The 18,133-nt window shown below is 65.0% G+C and overlaps 5 protein-coding genes across 9 annotated transcripts in view; 2 read left to right on the top strand and 3 right to left on the bottom strand.

Annotated features, from left to right (window-relative positions):
- Window positions 1-328: 328 nt before the first annotated feature.
- REX1BD (required for excision 1-B domain containing) lies at window positions 329-2,814 on the bottom strand. Its single transcript, XM_082071744.1, has 5 exons — window positions 2,753-2,814; window positions 2,097-2,179; window positions 1,281-1,485; window positions 1,108-1,196; window positions 329-808 (listed from the first exon to the last, which is right to left on the bottom strand). Exons 1-5 carry the CDS (start codon window positions 2,753-2,755, stop codon window positions 736-738), a joined length of 453 nt encoding a protein of 150 aa, XP_081927870.1. The 5' UTR covers window positions 2,756-2,814; the 3' UTR covers window positions 329-735.
- Window positions 2,815-2,925: 111 nt separating this feature from the next.
- On the bottom strand, window positions 2,926-4,507 carry UBA52 (ubiquitin A-52 residue ribosomal protein fusion product 1). The gene is made up of 5 exons (XM_082071745.1): window positions 4,436-4,507; window positions 4,086-4,204; window positions 3,929-4,015; window positions 3,737-3,839; window positions 2,926-3,085 (listed from the first exon to the last, which is right to left on the bottom strand). Exons 2-5 carry the CDS (start codon window positions 4,186-4,188, stop codon window positions 2,992-2,994), a joined length of 387 nt encoding a protein of 128 aa, XP_081927871.1. The 5' UTR covers window positions 4,189-4,204; window positions 4,436-4,507; the 3' UTR covers window positions 2,926-2,991.
- Window positions 4,508-5,124: 617 nt separating this feature from the next.
- On the bottom strand, window positions 5,125-7,196 carry KXD1 (KxDL motif containing 1). Of its 3 annotated transcripts, none has more exons than XM_082071803.1 (5): window positions 6,916-7,196; window positions 6,483-6,583; window positions 6,236-6,388; window positions 5,862-5,908; window positions 5,125-5,554 (listed from the first exon to the last, which is right to left on the bottom strand). In XM_082071803.1, exons 2-5 carry the CDS (start codon window positions 6,575-6,577, stop codon window positions 5,319-5,321), a joined length of 531 nt encoding a protein of 176 aa, XP_081927929.1. In that variant the 5' UTR covers window positions 6,578-6,583; window positions 6,916-7,196; the 3' UTR covers window positions 5,125-5,318. The 3 variants fall into 3 exon arrangements, with proteins under 3 accessions (XP_081927929.1, XP_081927931.1, XP_081927930.1); XM_082071805.1 differs by lacking the exon at window positions 6,916-7,196 and adding an exon at window positions 6,712-6,866; XM_082071804.1 differs by lacking the exon at window positions 6,916-7,196 and having other exon boundaries at window positions 6,483-6,703.
- FKBP8 (FKBP prolyl isomerase 8) lies at window positions 7,085-13,065 on the top strand. Of its 2 annotated transcripts, none has more exons than XM_082071802.1 (9): window positions 7,085-7,339; window positions 7,660-7,947; window positions 8,120-8,289; window positions 8,458-8,546; window positions 8,844-9,061; window positions 9,136-9,308; window positions 9,420-9,497; window positions 11,574-11,711; window positions 12,246-13,065. In XM_082071802.1, the coding sequence occupies exons 2-9, from the start codon at window positions 7,674-7,676 to the stop codon at window positions 12,330-12,332; spliced, it is 1,227 nt and encodes a 408-aa protein (XP_081927928.1). In that variant the 5' UTR covers window positions 7,085-7,339; window positions 7,660-7,673; the 3' UTR covers window positions 12,333-13,065. The 2 variants fall into 2 exon arrangements, with proteins under 2 accessions (XP_081927928.1, XP_081927927.1); XM_082071801.1 differs by having other exon boundaries at window positions 7,337-7,396.
- A 653-nt stretch (window positions 13,066-13,718) lies between these two features.
- ELL (elongation factor for RNA polymerase II) overlaps window positions 13,719-18,133 on the top strand; it is a 47,670-nt gene continuing 43,255 nt past the window's right edge. For both annotated transcript variants that reach the window (XM_082071774.1, XM_082071773.1), the window contains exon 1: window positions 13,719-13,878. In XM_082071774.1, the coding sequence (XP_081927900.1) occupies window positions 13,744-13,878 (135 nt within the window). In that variant the 5' untranslated portion in view covers window positions 13,719-13,743. The remainder of the gene's footprint in view (window positions 13,879-18,133) is intronic.

Genomic DNA, 18,133 nt, shown 5'->3' with positions numbered 1-18,133 from the left:
AGCGCGCGGTGGGGGGGTCCGTCCCCGGGGAGCCACGCGGGCTGGTTTGAGGCCGCTGGGGTTTGCCCCCAGTGCCTGCTCCAATTTTGATTCAAACCAGCCTTATTTTGGTTCCATTTCAGTCAATTAGGAACAGATTTAAGCTTAATGCCAATAAACCTCTGAAACCCCCCCGGGTGTGCGTCAGCAGCGCGCGGGGACGGGGATGCAGCGGGCAGCCAAACGGGACCCGTGTCGCTCGTCACCCCCCGCCTGGGGACCCGGCCAAGGGGGAGGGGGCGGCACTGGGGGGACACAAACCTTTCAGATCGCACGACTCCAGCCAGCTCCGTGGGGACGCGTTTATTGTGGGGTGACCAGAGAAGGGGCACTTGGGGGGTGCCGGAGCTGGTGTGGGGCTGGGGAGGTGGGTTTGGGGGGCTCCAGCTGGCAGCAAGGGCTGTGCCCATCCCAACTGGGGGGCCAAAACAAGGCTCTACAGGCACTGGTTTTCACTGGGAAAAGCCCCAGCAGAGCTGGGGAGGAGGAACCAGCCCCACACCGGCCCCCTCTGCCGAGGGATGCTCAGGATTTGGGGGGACCCCACAGCTCCCGGGGGGGCGTTCCGCACCCCTTCCAGCCCGCCGAGGGGGGAAGGTGCCCACCTTGCCGAGGTAGCGTGGGGTGGGCCGGGGGGGCAAGCGGGGCCCCCATTCCACCCGCCGGCCCCTCCAGCCGTTCCCACGGGGACACCCATCACTCAACTTCTTCCGAATCGTACTTGAGGTCCTGGAGAATTTCGCTGATTGCCTCAATGGTTTTAATTAGCCTACGAGAGCGGATGGAAACTATAAATAAAGCCCATATGGAGCGTATTATCTGGGCCGCCTCGCCTTCCCCGCGCTGTTTATGAAACACTCAGCCCGGGGAGGCCGAGGGGACCGCGGCCACGCGGCATCGCCAAACCCTCCCCGGGGCCGCGGCCGAAACGTGCGTTTGAAGGCACCATCTGGGGCCCCCCCGGGATGGAGGGAGGGGGAAGGCGGGGAAGGGGCTCCCAGCCTGGCAAGGGGGGCGATGCCGCCATCCCAGAATTGAGGGGGAGACCACAACGGGGCCACCACCTACTTGTGCTTGAGCTCCCGCACCTCCTGCTGATGGGCGTCCACGTCGGGCTCATCCTGCGCCCGCTGCCGGGCCAGCTGGAGCTGCGCCGTCTGCGGGGGGGACACGGCAAGAGATGGGACCCCCCCTCCCCAAAAAGCAGCCCTGGGATTCTCCCCCCAAAGCCCAGCGCTCACCAGCTGCAGCTTCTCCTGCTCCCGTTCCTGGAGGCGGGTGAGGTGCTGGGCCAGGTCGGGGCGGGCGAGCTCGTCCCGCAGGCGCCCGGTGATGCGCAGCACCTCCCGGGAGATGCCGCTGAACGTCAGGGTGATCTCATGGACCAGCTGCCGGTACCGGGGGAAATCGTAGTGGGGTGCGCTGCTCAGGTACGCCTGGTGGCCCCTGGGGACAGGGGGGGTAAGACACCATCAACGCGGTCGGGGGACTGAGTCCCCTTTGCCACCCCGCTGTGGAGCACCAGGGAGGTTGGTCTATCTATCCATCTATCTATCCATCCATCTATCCATCTGTATATCTATTTATCTAGCCATCCATCCATCTATCTATCCGTCTATCTATTTATCTATCTATTTATCTAGCCATCCATCTATCTATCTATCTAATCTATCTATCTATCTAATCTATCTATCCATCTATCCAAATCCTTGACCAATAGTTCTCAAAAAGTGGTACAAAAATACAGTATGAAAGCACAGCCTCCAGCATGGCAGTTACAGCAGCAGTGTCTAGTTCCCCCCTCCCAGATTTGGGGGCTCTCGCCCGACCCCTCGCACGGGACAGGCTTGGCAGCTGCTTTTTGGAGGGGGATTTGTTTTATTCTCCTTTTCAGCCCGTGTCCCGGGAAGTCCACCACCTCCTGTCGGGTGCTCAAATAGGACACAGGTGTCCCCCGGCAGCTGCAGCTCATCAGCCGCCCCGCAGCCCCTCCCCGGCAGGATGTCAAACCAAAATAAACCGGGGACGGGGACTCGGTGCCCCGGTGCGGTACTCACTGCTCCAGCCGCCGGTACGCCTCGGCGCGCTCGCCCTGCAGCGCCTGCAGCCGCCGCAGCAGCGCGGTGACGGGCTCGCCGGTCTGCCGGGGACACGGGGCAACGCTGGCACCGGGATGGCGGCTCTGCTCCCGTTAACGCGCTCCGGGGAGAGAGGGTGTCGCCCGGGGGTCTCGCCACGGTGCCAAAGCCTCCAGTCCCCGTTACCCCCCTCGGTGCCGGTTCTGGGGGAACGCGGGGACCCCCCCAGCCACGTGTGGACGGACCGACCCCGTGAATCACCCCCACTCGTGATCCGGAACGCCCCCCCGGCCCCGTGTCCGCGCACCGGGACCCCCGCCCCCCCAACCACGTGGACACAAAACAAACGGGCTCCGAGACCTCCCCACGGCCACGCGTGCACGAACCAGACCGGTACCGGGACCCCCCCGCCCCGGCCACGTTCGAGCGAACGGGACCGGGACCCCCTACCAGCCACAGGACCGGTCGCGGGCACCCCCCGGGCCAACCGTGCACGAACCGGAACGGTACGGGGAACCCCACCCCTGGGCACGTTTGCGCGAACGGAAGCGGCCCCGGGATCCCCCCGGCCACGTTTGCGCGAAGGGGACCGGCCCCGGGACCCCCCCAGCCCGGCCCGGCCCGGTCCCGCTCACCATGTCCCGGCCCCGGTCGGACGGCGCAGGCCCGACGGGGCGGAGCACGGAACGCGGCTCCACCGCCCCCTGCCGCTCCCGGCCGGTACCGCCGCCGCCCCCCACAACACGCCCCCGCTTTTTATTGAAAACCGCGCCAATTTGAGCAAAAAAAACCACCCAACACAAAGGGATGTTTTTGGGCGCTGCGATGCTTTATTGAGAGGGCGCTGGGGGGCGCGGGCAGGCCCGCCCCCGCTCTACTTGAGCTTCTTCTTGGGGCGCAGGTTGTTGGTGTGGCCGCACTTCTTCTTGCGGCAGTTGACGGCGCGGGGGTGCAGGCGGGCGTAGCACCTGGGGAGGGGGGAGACACAGCATGAGGGGGATGTCACCGTCTCGCCGGGAACGGGGTTTGGGTCCCCACCCCGCTGGGGGGCGGCAGGGGATGGGGTTTGGGTTCCCACCCCGCTGGGGGGCGGTGGGGACGGGGTCTGGGTCCCACCCCGCTGGGGGGCGGTGGGGACGGGGTCTGGGTCCCACCCCGCTGGGGGGCGGTGGGGACGGGGTCTGGGTCCCCATCCCGCTGGGGGGGCGGCAGGGGACGGGGTCTGGGTCCCCACCCCGCTGGGGGGGCGGTGGGGACGGGGTCTGGGTCCCCACCCCGCTGGGGGGGCGGTGGGGACGGGGTCTGGGTCCCCACCCCGCTGGGGGGCGGTGGGGACGGGGTCTGGGTCCCCCCCCCGCTGGGGGGCGGTGGGGACGGGGTCTGGGTCCCCATCCCGCTGGGGGGGCGGTGGGGACGGGGTCTGGGTCCCCACCCCGCTGGGGGGGCGGTGGGGATGGGGTCTGGGTCCCCACCCCGCTGGGGGGCGGTGGGGATGGGGTCTGGGTCCCCACCCCGCTGGGGGGCGGTGGGGACGGGGTCTGGGTCCCACCCCGCTGGGGGGCGGTGGGGACGGGGTCTGGGTCCCACCCCGCTGGGGGGCGGTGGGGACGGGGCCGTACTTGCGGCAGATCATTTTGTCGCAGTTGTACTTCTGGGCGAGCTGGCGCAGGGAGGGCTCGATGATGCCCCCGCGCAGGCGCAGCACCAGGTGCAGGGTGGACTCTGAAACACAGAAACAAGCGGCACGGGGGGTCAGGCGCTGCTGGGGAACAGCCGGTACCCCCCAAAAACCACCCCAAAACCTGCGGCACCTTTCTGGATGTTGTAGTCCGCGAGGGTGCGCCCGTCCTCCAGCTGTTTGCCCGCGAAGATCAAGCGCTGCTGGTCCGGGGGGATCCCTGGGGGTCAGAAACCGTCAGCCCGGGGGGCGGCGCCTGGGCCCGGGGCCGCGGCCGCGTCCCCCGGTACCTTCTTTATCCTGGATCTTGGCCTTGACGTTCTCGATGGTGTCGTTGGGCTCCACCTCCAGGGTGATGGTTTTGCCCGTCAGCGTCTTCACGAAGATCTGCATCTTGGCACCGGGGAGTCTGCGGAGAGCGGCGACCGCGTCAACCCCGCGGGGCGCTGAGAGAAACCCCCGTGTCCCCGCTCCCCCCGCCCGGCGGGACGCGCTTCCCCGGCCCCGCGTTCCCGGGACCGGCGGCCCCGCGTTCCCGGGACCGGCACCCCCGCGTGGATCGGCCCCCGGGACCGCCGCCCCCGCGTGGATCGGCCCCCGGCCCCGCTCCGGCCCCGCCGGAGGAGCCGCCCGCACGCACCCGCCGCCTCGCCGCTGAGAAAAGGGGCGGCCGGAACCGGAACCCGCCCGTCGTGACGTCACAACCCGCGCATGCGTGCCCCTCCCTTCTGCGCGCAGGCGCGTATGCGCCGCCCGCCCGCTCCGGTGCCACAGGGCGGGACCGGGCCCAGAACCGGCCCCACGGCCCCGGGAACGGCTCAAACCCGCCCCACGGCCCCGGGAACGGGCCCAGAACCGGCCCCACGGCCCCGCGAACGGGCTCAGAGCCGCCCCACGGCCCCGGGAGCGGGCCCAGAGCCGCCCCACGGCCCCGGGAACGGGCTCGGAGCCGCCCCACGGCCCCGGGAACGGGCTCGGAGCCGCCCCACGGCCCCGGGAGCGGGCTCACAGTGCCCCCACAGCCCCTGCCTGCGGCCTCACGCCCTCCCCTCAGCCGCTCCCGGGACACCGTGAGGAGCCAAGGAGGGAACAGGCCCCAAGAGCGCGGTGTGCGGGGCCGTACGGAGCAGGCCAGGACCACGGGAACGGCGGCAGGAAGCCGCGAGCAGCACAGACCGCGCTCGTGGCACATGCGCGAGCTTCAAAGGCAACATTATTTAAGAAAAAACCAACATCTGCAACCCCAAACCAGCTCTTCTACCCCAAACCGGCACCCAAGTCTACGCTGGAGTTCTGCAGCTCTCCTGACACAAATGAGAAAGGACAAGAGGCGTTTCAAACCCACGTTTTACTTATTTACCCCGAGGCGAGTGGCGGGAGTTACACCGCGGTGGCAGTTTAGATGCACAAGGGCCGTCACTCGGCCGTCGCTTCTCTCAGCCTTTGCTTCCCCCCAAAAAATAAACACACCAATATAAATACAGGATAGAAAGTCCCGCGGGAGCGGCGCCCGCCCCGCGCGCTCAGTCCAGGCCGTTGGTCGTGTCTTCGTCTGTGAGACTCTGTCCGTTCACGGCCGGTAAATCGTACTGGCCTTGGGATAAATCCTCAAAATCCTGGCTGGTGGTGGGCGAGATGATGTCGGGGCTGGTGTCGCAGGACTCCGTGCTCTGCTCCGAGGTAGCGATGGTGGTTGTGGTGCTTTTCGGGACGGGGTCGAAGTCGTCGTCGTCTTCAAGGATGGGAGATTCGTGGATGTCTGGGAGGGAAGACGCAATTGTTAGTTTTGGTGCTGCGACAGAGGCGCCCTGGCCAAATTACATGCTCCTCTAATTCTGAATTTTGTCATTTTGTACCAGTAATCAATATAAAACCAACACCACGTAAATCAGCGGCTGTTTGTAACCTCTTGCAACCGTATTTATTATAACCAAGGAGCTTTCCAGGCGCTGGGCATCTCGTCGGCTTCTCCCGACACCCGAGAGCCGCCTCACGCGATCCGAGAAAAAGGGACTTTCACGCAGGAAGAGAAGCGACGGAAGTTGCGCGCGGGAGGGAGCACTCACTGCTGAACGCCTCCGGGTACTGCTTGGCCAGCTTCCCTTTCAGCGTCCTGCGGAGGAGACAGCGAGCTCAGCGCACGAAGATCTGGAGCCCAGATTCCCAGGACAACGTAAACGGATCCCGGGGGGTCCCTTGGGCCGTGGGACTCCCCCCAGCCCCGCTTTGGGCCCATCCCTCCCGTGGGCTGGAGCAGAATCGAGGAATCCCAAAGCTCCGGCTCCTCTCCCGCCCCCTCCACGCGTCACTTGGCCACACGTCTCCTCCTTGTGCCCCCCTTTGAACCCCCCACAGCCCCCCCAGAGCTCGGCCAGCCGCCCTGCACTCCCCGCGCCGTCTCCCTCCCCACCGGCAGCCCCGTTCCTGCTCCCGTTCCCACCGGATCCTGCGGAACACGCTGTCCAGGTCCTTCTTCATCTCCACCAGCGTCTTGGTGTGGTGGAGGAAACGCTCGTTCATCTGCTGCATGCGGACGCTGGACAGGTTGTTGAAGTTGAGCAGCATCTCGTTGGTCTTCTCAAATCGATCCAGCCTGTGCGGAGGAAGCAGCCGGAGCTCAGCAACGACCCCGGGAGGCTCCCGGTGCCGGTACGGGACCCCCGTGGGCCGGTTTCCCCGGGACTCACATGTTTTTCTGCGCCAGGATGATGGCGTTGACGTCCTCGGCGTTGACCATGCCCAGCACCCGCCCGCAGAACACCTGGGAGGCTGTGGGCTCCATCGCGGCCTGCGGGGCGGTGGGGGCGGCTCAGCCTGGGGGCGGGAGCCTCCCGGTACCGGGGACACGGCCCCACACACCTCCCGGTACCGGGGACACGGCCCTCCCACCTTCCCGGTAACAGGGTCGCCTCCAACCTGCCGTACCGCCGGTACCGCAGCCACCTCCCCTCCCCGCCGCCGTGCCCGGCCCTGGGGAGCCCCCCACGTTCCCGCTGCCGGTAACGGAGTCTCCCCGCCCGCCTGCCCGCCGCCTCACGGCCCCGGTAGCGCCTCTCGGGGGGACGCAGACCCGGCCGCTCCCGGTGGCCGCGGGGCCTCCCGCCGGCAGTGCCCGCGCACCTGGGGGCGCCCGTCCCGCCGCGTCACATGACCGGAGCGGGAGCGGCACCGGGGGCGGCACCGGCGGCCCGGCCTCGCTTCCTGGTGCGGGGTCACGTCGAGCGCGACCCCGCGGCGTCAGCGCGCCGTTGCGTCACGGCGCCAAGCCGGAAGTAGTGGTGGTCGGCGGAGGGGACCCCCACGGTGCCAGTAGCGAGGCCCCCGCGCCGCACACCGGGCACGCACGGGCCCCCGCGCCATGGCCCAGCGGCGGGCACCGCCTGGTCCCCCCAGCACCTCGCGGCGGCCCCTTTAAGAGGGCGCCGAGCCCCTTTCAGGGCCTCGCTGACGAGCGTTCTCACCACCCAATGGCGTCAGCGCGGTGGGCGGTGCCTGCCCAATAGGAGCGGGGGGCGGGGCCGGCGGCCGCGGGTTCGCGGACCAGGTGGGAGCGGCGGGGGGCGCGCGGGGCCGTTGCTAAGGGGAGTCCCGGCGCGTGACGGTGACGTTGACGGGGGGTCCCCGCGGGCGGGAATGCACGTGGCGGCGGGAGGCGCGCGCGGGGCGGCCCCTCCCGGTACCGGGGCCCCGTCACCCCTGTCCCGTCCCCCCCCCCGCGGAGCCCGTTCCCTCCCCCGGGGCTGCCGGAGTCCCCCCTGCCCGAACCGCTCATCCTCCCCGAAGGGTCCCGGCGCTGCGCGGGCTGGCGGCCGCGTCCCCTTCTGTTAAGCGAAGGCCTGACCCACGTCCGCCCCCCCCCTCCAGGTTGCTCCGCCGCGATGGCCTCCAGCGGGGAGGAACCGAGGAGCGGCTCCCCGGGCCGGGCAGGCACCGGCACTGAGCTGTCGCCGACGGGTGACGCCGCTCACCTGGACACGGGGGAGGATTTCGAGGTCCTGGAAGAGGAAGAAGAGGAGGAGGAGGACCTGAGCGAGCTGCCCCCGCTGGAGGACGTGAGCAGGCCGCCGGTCCCGCCGCGAGAGGATGCCCAGCCCTCGGAGCAGGGCCGGGGGGGAGCGGCTGAGGACCCCCAGGAGTGGCTCGATGTTTTGGGTGAGAACCGGGGCAGGAGGGTGCTTGGCTTGTGCGGTCTCACAGGCTTCCCTGCGGCTCCACTGGCGCTCCCTGCACCTGGAAGGCCGGCCAGGAGTCAGACCGGACAGTGCGAGTGAGGTTTTTCCCTCGCAGCCATGGGCTGACGTGCCTCTGGCTTCTCCTTGCCCAGGGAATGGCTTGCTCAAGAAGAAGACGCTGGTGCCAGGCCAGGGAGTGGACACCCGTCCCAACAAGGGCCAGAACGTGACCATTCGCCTGAAGGCCACGCTGGAGGATGGCAGCGTGGTGGAGGAGAACCCAGCCCTCACCTTCACGCTGGGGGACTGCGATGTCCTGCAGGTCTGGGCTGGGAGAAAGCTTGCTGGCCTTTATCGCTGCCCTGCAGGGCAAGACCTTGCCTTGGGGAGCGTGGGGAGGGTTTGGGGTCTGTGGTGTCCCCGTTTGCGGATCAGAAGTGGCCCGTCTGCCTTTGTTCATGCTCCCTCCCCATGATGTTGTTCCCTGCAGGCACTGGACTTGTGTGTGCAGCTCCTGGAAATGGGGGAGACGGCTTTGATCGTGTCAGATGCAAAGTACTGCTATGGTGCTCAGGGCAGGTGAGCGGGGAGGGCACGGGGTGGAGCAGAATGGCCCCAAACAGGGCTGTGAAAGCTGTGCTCTGTGCTCCCACTAACAGCCCAGCCAGCAACCCACAGCTTCTGTGGGCTGGGAGACCTGGCTCGCTTGCTACGTGCAGGGAACAGCAGCAAGTCCTGCCTGGGGAGAACGATTTGAGTCACACCCTCTCCTGGGGAGTTTCCCTGATTTCTGGGCCTAAATCTGTGTGGCCTCCTGGGTGGTGGGACCTGCAGAGGTGATAAAGGTGCCGGGGGTTTGTCCCCTTCTTTGCGCAGGAGCCCTGACGTCCCACCCAACACGACCCTCACCCTGGAGGTGGAGCTGCTGGCGGCTCAGGACGCACCGGACCTGGAGCTGCTGAGTGGGAAGGAGAAGATAGAGTTGGCCAACCGCAAGCGGGAGCGTGGCAACTTCTTCTACCAGCAGGCAGATTACGTGCTGGCCATCAACTCCTACGACATCGCCCTCAAGGTCATCGGCTCCAGCTCAAAAGGTACCTGCTCCCGCCCCGGGTGAGGGCCGCCTGGGGTCCCTTTCCCTCGTAACCCAACTCTGGGGTCTTTGCAGTCGACTTCAGCCCGGAGGAGGAGGCTGAGCTGCTGGACGTGAAGGTGAAATGTCTCAACAACTTGGCAGCGTCTCAGCTTAAATTGGACCATTATGAGGCAGCTCTCAAGTCCTGTAATCTTGTCCTGGAGCACCAGCCGGGGAACATCAAGGCTCTCTTCCGCAAGGGCAAGGTGAGGCTGGACGTGCGCTGGGTGCTGCTGTCCCTTCTCCATGGTGTGACGGAGAGCAGGGACAAGGGACAGGCCTCAGCCATTCTGCTCAGTCTGTATTTTGCTTTCCAGGTCCTGGCTCAGCAGGGCGAATACAGAGACGCCATCCCCATCTTAAAAGCGGCATTGAAGCTGGAGCCTTCAAACAAGGTAGGCTACTGAGCTGGGCGTCTGCAGGACACTCTTCTTGTCTGTGTCCCCCATGAAAGGCAGAAGCCCCCCTGGAGCTGTTCCCAGCCTCCCCCACAAAGGGAGGCTGGAAATAGCCCCTCAGGACCTGGGCAGCCATGGTGTGATGCGCCCCATGGTGCAATATCTGAGCTTGGCTGGCGGGTCCCTTATCTCCATGTTGCGAGACTCCCTCTGCCCTTTGGTCCTGGCGGTGGCAGGAGTCCCTGCCAGCCCATCCCTCCTGCACCAATCCTGCGTGTCCCAGCGTTCCAGGGTGGCTCCAGCAGCTCGTGCCATGGCTGCGGAGGTGGAGCAGAGCTGCGTCCCCGCAGACTCGCTCAGCAGCCTGGCCTGTGATTCACTGGGCGGTGGGAGCAGCCCAGACCTCGGTCCAGCGCCTGGGCCAGGGCGAGCTCTGGGTCAGGAATTTCCTGTTGGTTAATGATCAGCTGCAGGACTGGAGCCTGAGGAGAAATCAAAAACCAGTGCCAGGAAATGGCCCCAGCAGGAGCGAGCCTGGGCAGACTGGGGGAGAGGCAGGGAGGTGCTGCCTGCAAGGGCTCGAGGTGGGGGGCTCTAGTCCTCGGACTGGATCTGTTGTTTTATCCACCTCTTTTTCTGGGGTTTTCACCCTGATTGGTGTCGTGATCTGGCGCAGGACGGGGCGCTGCGAGCAGGTGCTCGGTGGTCCCGCAGCACCCCCAGAGCTTGTGGTCTGAGAGCACCCACCCTCCCAGCAGACACGGGCAGCACCGGGAGCGTCGCTGGCACGTCGCTGTTGGTGGGGCGGCTGCTTGCCGCCCATTCGGATGAAGCTTTTAATTGGACAGGGGTGAAAAAAAAATCAAAATGCCCAGCAGTGACGTTACCAGTGAAACCACAAGTACAGCAAATTACCGGCCTCTCCGGCTGGCTGCCGGGACTCCCAGGGAAGTGGCGGTGCCGCTCCAGACGGCAGCGTTAGACACGCGTCGCTGAGTCACGGGCTGCAGCTACCGGTGGGGAAAACAAGACTCGAGAAATGCTCAGCTCCACCTGCCTCAGATGAGGAAACTGGTTCTCTGGGGCTGTTGGAACTTTTCAGCTGTTACAGCCCATAAGCAACTGAGTTTCCTCCTGAGCCCTCAGAAACGCGCGTTCTGGGAGCAGGAGGAGATGCCAACATTTGTCCTGTGGCGGCTTGGGGGTGTCTGCGAGCCCTTTTCTGCCTTGCACCCTCCAGACATCCGCGGTCGCGCACTGAGGAGCGTTTCTGAGCGTGGCCCAGCCTGGTGAAGCCGCTGTCGGTCTCCAAGCGAGCCGATGTGGTCTGGAGCCGATGCGGTCGCCGGTGGCAGTGCTGGTGTTTCAGGGAGGTGTCCCCAGCAGAGGGCACAGCACGGCCGTGCCACCAGACGGCTGCACCAACGCCATGTCCTTCCTCGCCACTGCAGGCTCGGGAACGACTGGCAGTGCCGTGCTCGGCTCTCCGGTGCTCCTTGCTGCTTTTTGGGAGCCTGCGAGCTCTGCGCAGGACGTGGAGCTTTCTCCCGCCGCGCTCCTCCAGCCGCAGCCGTCGCTGCGCTCGGCACAGCCGGGCAGGTGCCGACACGCTCCCAGGTCTTGCTGCAATCCCGCTTCAGCGCAGGCTGAGTCGAGGCCGCTTTCCCAGCCCGCTTCCAGACAGAGGTGGGAGAGCTTGGGCACGTCTGTCCCCGACGCAGACACTTTTCCGTCTCGATTAAAGGATAAAAATCCTTTTCCCGATGTCTGGCATCAGCCCTGGGCTCCGCTCCTCACTGCCAGGGAACGGGGAGCAGCTCGGGTGGCCAGGAAGGACAGAGGGACACTCAGAGCTGGGTCACCCACCCTGGGTGTCAGTGCCAGCCTGGTGCAGCCCCTGGGCGCTGGGGAGCGGGGCAGGATCAGGCCATCACCCCCCAGCTGCTTCTGGGCTGTTCCCCAGAACTCTTGCACTGCCCTGGGGTGATGGGACCTGCTGCGGTCCCTGTCCCACCCCAGGGGACAGCGTGGGGCTGATAACTGATAACCGCAGCGCCTTGCTCTCCTCCCCAGACCATCCACGCTGAGCTCTCCAAGCTGGTGAAGAAGCACGCGGACCAGAAGAATGTGGAGACAGAGATGTACAGGAAGATGCTGGGGAATCCCAGCGCTGCTGGCGCCCCGGGGAAGTGCAAAGACAAGCTGCCCTGGGTAAGGGCCTTGCAGGGGGGTGACAGAGCGGGTGTGGGTCACCCCTGGGCTGGGGAGCACTGGTGAGGGCACAAGGGAGGTGCTATTGTCCCCTGGGTCCTTGGGGGTTGACACAGTCCTGCTCCTGGGCGGGGGGAACGCTGATGTGACCCACAGGGTACATGTGTCGGGGAGCTGGGGGGCAGCCTTGCCAGAACACTCCGATAGCTGCGGCTGCGCTGCCGGCGCCGTCCGCCGGCGATGCCAGCTGGGGGCTCTGCACTTTGCTCCCAGCTGCGCGGCGCTCGGGAGCCCGCTGGCCGTGCGGTGGGAAGCGCCGTCAGCTGGGCCGCCGGCGGCACACGTTGTCCCCGCGGAGGGACGCGCTGGGCAGAGCCGACGCAGCACTTGCCATTTTTGGGCTGCGTTATCTCGGATGTGTGTCGGGAGCTCGGTGCTGCCCCGCGGCACCACGCCAGCGCAGGCAGGGCTGCACGTCCCTGCTGGTGGCACGCCGGGGACGCCCCGTCACCTCGCCGGTCTCTCCTCCTTTAGTCCATCCCCTGGAAGTGGCTCTTCGGTGCAACAGCCATCGCGCTGGGCGGCGTGGCCTTGTCCGTGGTCATCGCAGCAAGGAACTAAGGACGGCGGCGGGGCGGCCCTGCGGCACAGCGCCCGCGGCACAGCACCCGCGCCGGGACGTGCCTCTCTCCTGCCAAGGGGCTTCCTTGGGGCTCCGCCGCCCCCTCCCCACGGACTCGCATTTGCAGAAACACTGATGCTTTCTCTGCCGGAGGCGCCGGATCCCCCTCCCGACGTCCCCCTGTATCTCTCCAAGCGCAGCTGCAGGGATGGAGCCGCAGGCAGAGCAGAGACCCCCCCAGCACCCTCCCTGCAATCGGGGGCTCAGCCCCCAGCCCCGAGCGTGTCGGGGGGCGTGTGAGGCGGGTACGCTGTGGCTGTCCCCAGCCCGGTGAGCCCCGGTGGGCGCGTGGTCCTGCTGACACGGCGTGGGGGGCAGAGGAGGGTGCACGTGGAAGGAAGCTGCGAGGGTACGGATGGACACGGTGGTTTCTGCGGCGAAGGGATGCGGATGTAACCAGGGGCCCGTGTCCTGGGGGGCTCAGCCCCCCCGCAGGCACTCGCTCTCCTCCTCCGCGCTTCCCCAGAGCGTGCGGTGTCCAAAGGAAGCCAAAGAGCCCTCCTCTGCGGGCCGTCCGTGCGGTCCCAGCGCTCGGGGTCCCGCTGCCCTCAGCTCCCCCAGCCGGGCTGTCCCTGCGCCCCGGTCTCAGCTCTGCTCGCGGGCGGGGCGGGTAGCACTTTCCTTCTACCCCAAACTGACTGTGAACTTCCCAAATAAAGGACAATTCCTTCACGCTCAGGGCCTCTTCATTCCCGGGGGGGGTGTGCTCTCCTGGGCTGTCCCCCCTCTTGTCACACACACATGGCCGCAGCAGGAGCTGCTTAATTTGGTGGGCAAAAGGGGAATTCTTACAGCTCTGTGGTGGGAGGGAGCAGCCTCCACAGCCGAAGTTATTGGCTCGGGGGGGACGCGATGACACGGAGTGTGCCCTTGGGTGCCCGCAGCCCCCCGGGGGGTACGGAACCTGGGGCATCAGGGCCCTGCTTGGGGCGGGGGGAGTCCTGGGCCTACAACCCCTGCTTGCGGGGGAGCCCGCAGCCCGCAGGCCCAGCCTGGGGAGGACTCCAGGCCCCGCGGGCCGTCCCGGGGGTTGTGCCCGGGGACCGGGGTTACCCCGCCGCCCCCTCCGCGGGTGCTCCAGGCTGCACCAAACCACCCTTCCCGCCATGCCCCGCGGCGCTTATTTGCATATCCCCGCCTCCTCCGCCCATCTCCCAATCCGCCGCGGCGGCCGGCGTGGCCTGGCCAATGGAAGCGCGCGTTGCCCACCTCCTCGCCCCAGCAACAGGCGCCCCGGGTGGGCGGGGTTGGCGGAGCGACAGGCGGGCGGCTCATGAATAATGTATAAGTGGGCGTGGCGGCGGCGGGAGGCCCCGGCGGCCCAGGCGCGGAGGGGGAGACGGTCCCAAGATGGCGGCGCTGCAGGCGGAGCGCGGGTACGGGCTGTCCTGCGGCCGCCTCGGCCGCGGCACCCGCGTCTCCGTCTTCCACGTCAAGCTCACGGAGAGCGCCCTGCGCGCCTTCGAGAGCTACCAGGCCTGTAAGGTAGGGGCGTGGGGCGGTGGGCACGGCCCGCGGCGGGAGGGGGGTGGCCGCCACGAGGCCCCGGCCGGGGCCCGCGGGCAGCACCGGCGGCGTTGGCACCGGGTGAAGGCGGAGCGGGGCTGGGGGACCCGGCCCTGCCGCTGCCGGGTGTGTGACGGCGAAACGGGAGAGGGGCCGGTCGGTGTGAGGCCCTCCCCGGCGAGAGGCTGTGGAGATGTGGGGTTCCCGGCCCCCCCTCTGCGTGAGGGGCGCGGGGCGGGCGGCGATCGCGCTGTGGGTGCCGGGGGGACCCCGGGGGGCTCCCGCTGCGCCCCCCGGAACGCCCCGCGTTCCCCCCGGGGTGTTTGAGGGCCCCCCCCCGTGTGTGACCGGGGAGGGGTCGTGATTCCCCGCTCAGTGCCTGAGGGGGTCGGGGGTGCCGGTGAACCCCTCGGTAGCTGTGGGGGGTCCCCTGTGTCCCCCCCGGTGGGTGACCGGGGAGCCGAGATCTCGGTGCCGCCCCCCGGTAGCTGCCGGGTGGGGGAAGGGCTCTCGGTGTCCCTCCGATAGGGATCTGGGAGACACCGGGGGGTGACTGGGGGGGGTACAAGGGACGTCGGTGTCCCCCCTCCCCCCCACGGTGCCCGTGTGAGCGGGTGCGGCCCCCCCGGCTGCGTGACGTGGGTTCGCAGGGCCCGGGGGGGCCGGGCTCATCCCGGGGCCCTGTCCCGCTGGGGGGGTCCCACCCCCGGTGCTGCCATCGGGCACGGGGGGGGTCCCACCCCCGGTGCTGCCATCGGGCACGGGGGGGGTCCCACCCCCGGTGCTGCCATCGGGCACGGGGGGGGTCCCACCCCCGGTGCTGCCATGGGGCACAGGGGGTCCCTTCCCCGCTGCCCCCCCTCCGGGGCACCCGCTCGTGTCCCCCCCCTCCGGGGCACCCGCTCGTGTCCCCCCCTCCGGGGCACCCGCTCGTGTCCCCCCGCCCCGGTCCGGCGCTCGGCTCCCGGGGTGGGGGGGGGGCAGGTTCAGGCTGGGCTGTAATTTGAAATTTCCAGATTGTCTTTTCCGAGATATTTCCTTGAAATGCATCCAGAGAGCTTGAATAGTCACGAAAATAAAGAATAATGGCAGCGCTCGGCATCTGTCCTTAGGCTGGACCGGAGCGGGATTCAGAGCTGTCCTTTTTATTGTAATTTCATTTTCTTTTCTTTCCTTTCCGCCTCTGATCCCGAGCGTATGTGTCTCCTCACCTTGCCAGGGAGCTGGGGAAGCTGGGAGCCCAACCCGTGTGTCATTAGGAGCGTCCTGCCTGCCAGCTTCTGTAGGATAAACCATATGTTGTCACAACACTATTTTTAATTTAGGGTGTTGGTTACATCACATCACTGAATTGGGCAAGCTCGGTGTGAGGACGAAGGTAATTACTGTACCAGGGTTTATCAACTTGTATTTTAATGAGTGTTTATCAGCATTATGAGAAGTCAGTAGCTATAAGTGCCTTGGGTAGACAGAGTAGCTTTTTCTCCGAAGAAAAAACAAAAAATCCGAATAAACGCTGTTCTATATGTTAGGAAAGTCTTTTCTTTTGGAGTTGGGAGAGTAGGATGACTACAGGCAGCTGTGTTAAATATTTTGGGAAGCTATTCTGAGTCCGTGTCACACATGAATAGTGATGTTTATTTTCTAAATGAAGTCTGGTCTCTAGATTGTTTGGTGGCCAACGGCCACTAATGAACTTTGCTTCCTTCACCGCCACCCAAAAGAGAAATAGTCAAAGGCTACTGGTGATTAAATGGGCAGGAAGGGATAAGGGCAGAAGAGCTCGCTTGTTTGTACAGTGAATAACGCAACAATTAGTGGGCTATTAAACACATATGCTCATTCTGCATTTGTTCTATAAACAGTTTCTCCAGCTTGTTGAACGTCTCTGCTTCCTCTGAAGCGCTCGGCCGCGGCCATGCCAAGGAGCGACTGTATAACGCACCTTCGGAGCGGTGTTTGTCCGTCCGCGCTCTGATTTAATTTGGGGCTGCAGTAGGTAAATGGAAAAAACTTGCTAAGGCTTCTTCTGCTCGGTTTGGTTTTTAAACGCGGTATAACTGACGACAGCGTTGTGTAATGTGTATAATGGCTTGGAATCCGATACTGTTGTTTGTGTTACCTGAAGTCCGACATGTGTGCAGTCTGACCTGTTTTATGCACCGGGACGGCTCGTCGCTGCGATTCCTGCGACAAGTCTCTTGTCCCTTTGCCAGAACAGGCCGGGTAATGTCTTCAGTTGCTCGCTGGAGTTTGTTCTTGGTCTAATAATAATGTATTGGGATTACATAATCCAAAAATGATCACCCAGCTGGGCGAGCTGCCATTTGTTTTGAGTGTCCCTTGTGCCAGAGCAGTTGCGTTCGCGCTGTGGAGCTGAACCATGTGCGCGTCGGGCGGCAGGACTGTGGAGAAACAAGATATTTGTCTTCTCGGGTCTCTCCCGCTTGAGTCTCGGCTAAATCGTCTGCGTTCTGGTGAAGATTATGGTTGGGTGTCTGCACGTTGATGCCCAACTGTGTTTCAGCAAGCTGCTGCTGTATCGTGCACAGAGAACGTGGAGCTGCAGCTGAAGAAGTCCAGGGCACGCAGTCCTTACAAGGATTTATTTCTCCTCTACACTCACCTGAAAGAAATAAGAGTCTTAAAAGTAACACCGGCTTTGTAGGGGATACTTTAAGATGTCACCCAGCAGCTCCTTGTGGAACTTGCTGCCCCCGAAGCAGCTTCCCCGCGTTGTGAAACCGCGGGCTGGAAAATAGTGAGCCCTGGGGGGCTAGGGGGCTGCCAAATAGTGAGCCTTGGGGGGCTAGGGGGCTGCCAAATAGTGAGCCTTGGGGGGCTATGGGGGCTCCCAGATAGTGAGCCTTGGGGGGCTAGGGGGCTGCCAAATAGTGAGCCTTGGGGGGCTAGGGGGCTGCCAAATAGTGAGCCTTGGGGGGCTAGGGGGCTGCCAAATAGTGAGCCTTGGGGGGCTATGGGGGCTGCCAAATAGTGAGCCTTGGAGGGCTATGGGGGCTGCCAAATAGTGAGCCTTGGGGGGCTATGGGGGCTGCCAAATAGTGAGCCTTGGGGGGCTATGGGGGCTGCCAAATAGTGAGCCTTGGGGGGCTATGGGGCTGCCAAATAGTGAGCCTTCTGGGGCTAGGGGGCTGCCAAATAGTGAGCCTTGGGGGGCTAGGGGGCTGCCAAATAGTGAGCCTTGGGGGGCTAGGGGGCTGCCAAATAGTGAGCCTTGGGGGGCTAGGGGGCTGCCAAATAGTGAGCCTTGGGGGGCTAGGGGGCTGCCAGATAGTGAGCCTTGGGGGGCTAGGGGGCTGCCAGATAGTGAGCCTTGGGGGGCTAGGGGGCTGCCAGATAGTGAGCCTTGGGGGGCTAGGGGGCTGCCAGATAGTGAGCCTTGGGGGGCTAGGGGGCTGCCAGATAGTGAGCCTAGGGGGGCTAGGGGGCTGCCAGCTAGTGAGCCTTGGGGGGCTAGGGGGCTGCCAGATAGTGAGCCTTGGGGGGCTATGGGGCTGCCAGATAGTGGCCCGAGTCAGTTTGTCCACTGATGAAATGGAGCCGGTCCGGCGTGTCAGCCCAAAACAACTCCTGCTTCTCCAAGGAGGTTAATTCCCTATTAGCTTGCAGTGCGCTGTGCTCCCTTCGGGTGTGTGTACACACTGTTTAGGCCTCCCAGCCCCCAAAAAAAGGCAAGTCATGGCTTTTCCCCATCTCTTCTGGTCTGTGTCAAGGTACGAGGGAACTCATGCACCTGCCTTATTTTCCTCTTCCATTCTTTATCGAGACCTTGTATCCATCCTCGCTAATACGTCTCCATCCATGGCATTCATCCTTTGCTTTTCACACCCTTGTTTTGGGGTTTGTTTTTTAGCAACATCATGAGGGTTCCTGGGTCCATAGGAGTCTGAAAGCCGGATTTAAACCGCCCCGTGGCCGACCCAGGTGTCGCTGGGCTGTTGGTCCCTCTCCTCCCGCTAACGTGGGTAGGTGCCAATGGCACGTACACCATACGCGACGTTAGGGCTGTTCCTGGAACTCCTACCCGGGAATTTCCCGACTTTCGCGTATTTATTTAAAAACTCTGTGGCTTGAGGAACGGTGCTGGTGAGCTTGAATGATGGATCGTCATTTGATAACGAACGGCGCGACTGCGGTTGCGCACCTTTTCCTGTGTTTTGTAGGTTAAACGCTGACCTAACTGTAGCTGGTGGGGGCCAGGCTCAGCTCAGTG

The sequence above is a fragment of the Streptopelia decaocto genome (assembly GCF_964273445.1).
Source record: "Streptopelia decaocto genome assembly, chromosome: 24".
Taxonomy (NCBI): domain Eukaryota; kingdom Metazoa; phylum Chordata; class Aves; order Columbiformes; family Columbidae; genus Streptopelia; species Streptopelia decaocto.
The sequence above is the reverse complement of the archived record's forward strand: the minus strand, read 5'-3'. Positions and strand labels throughout refer to the sequence as shown.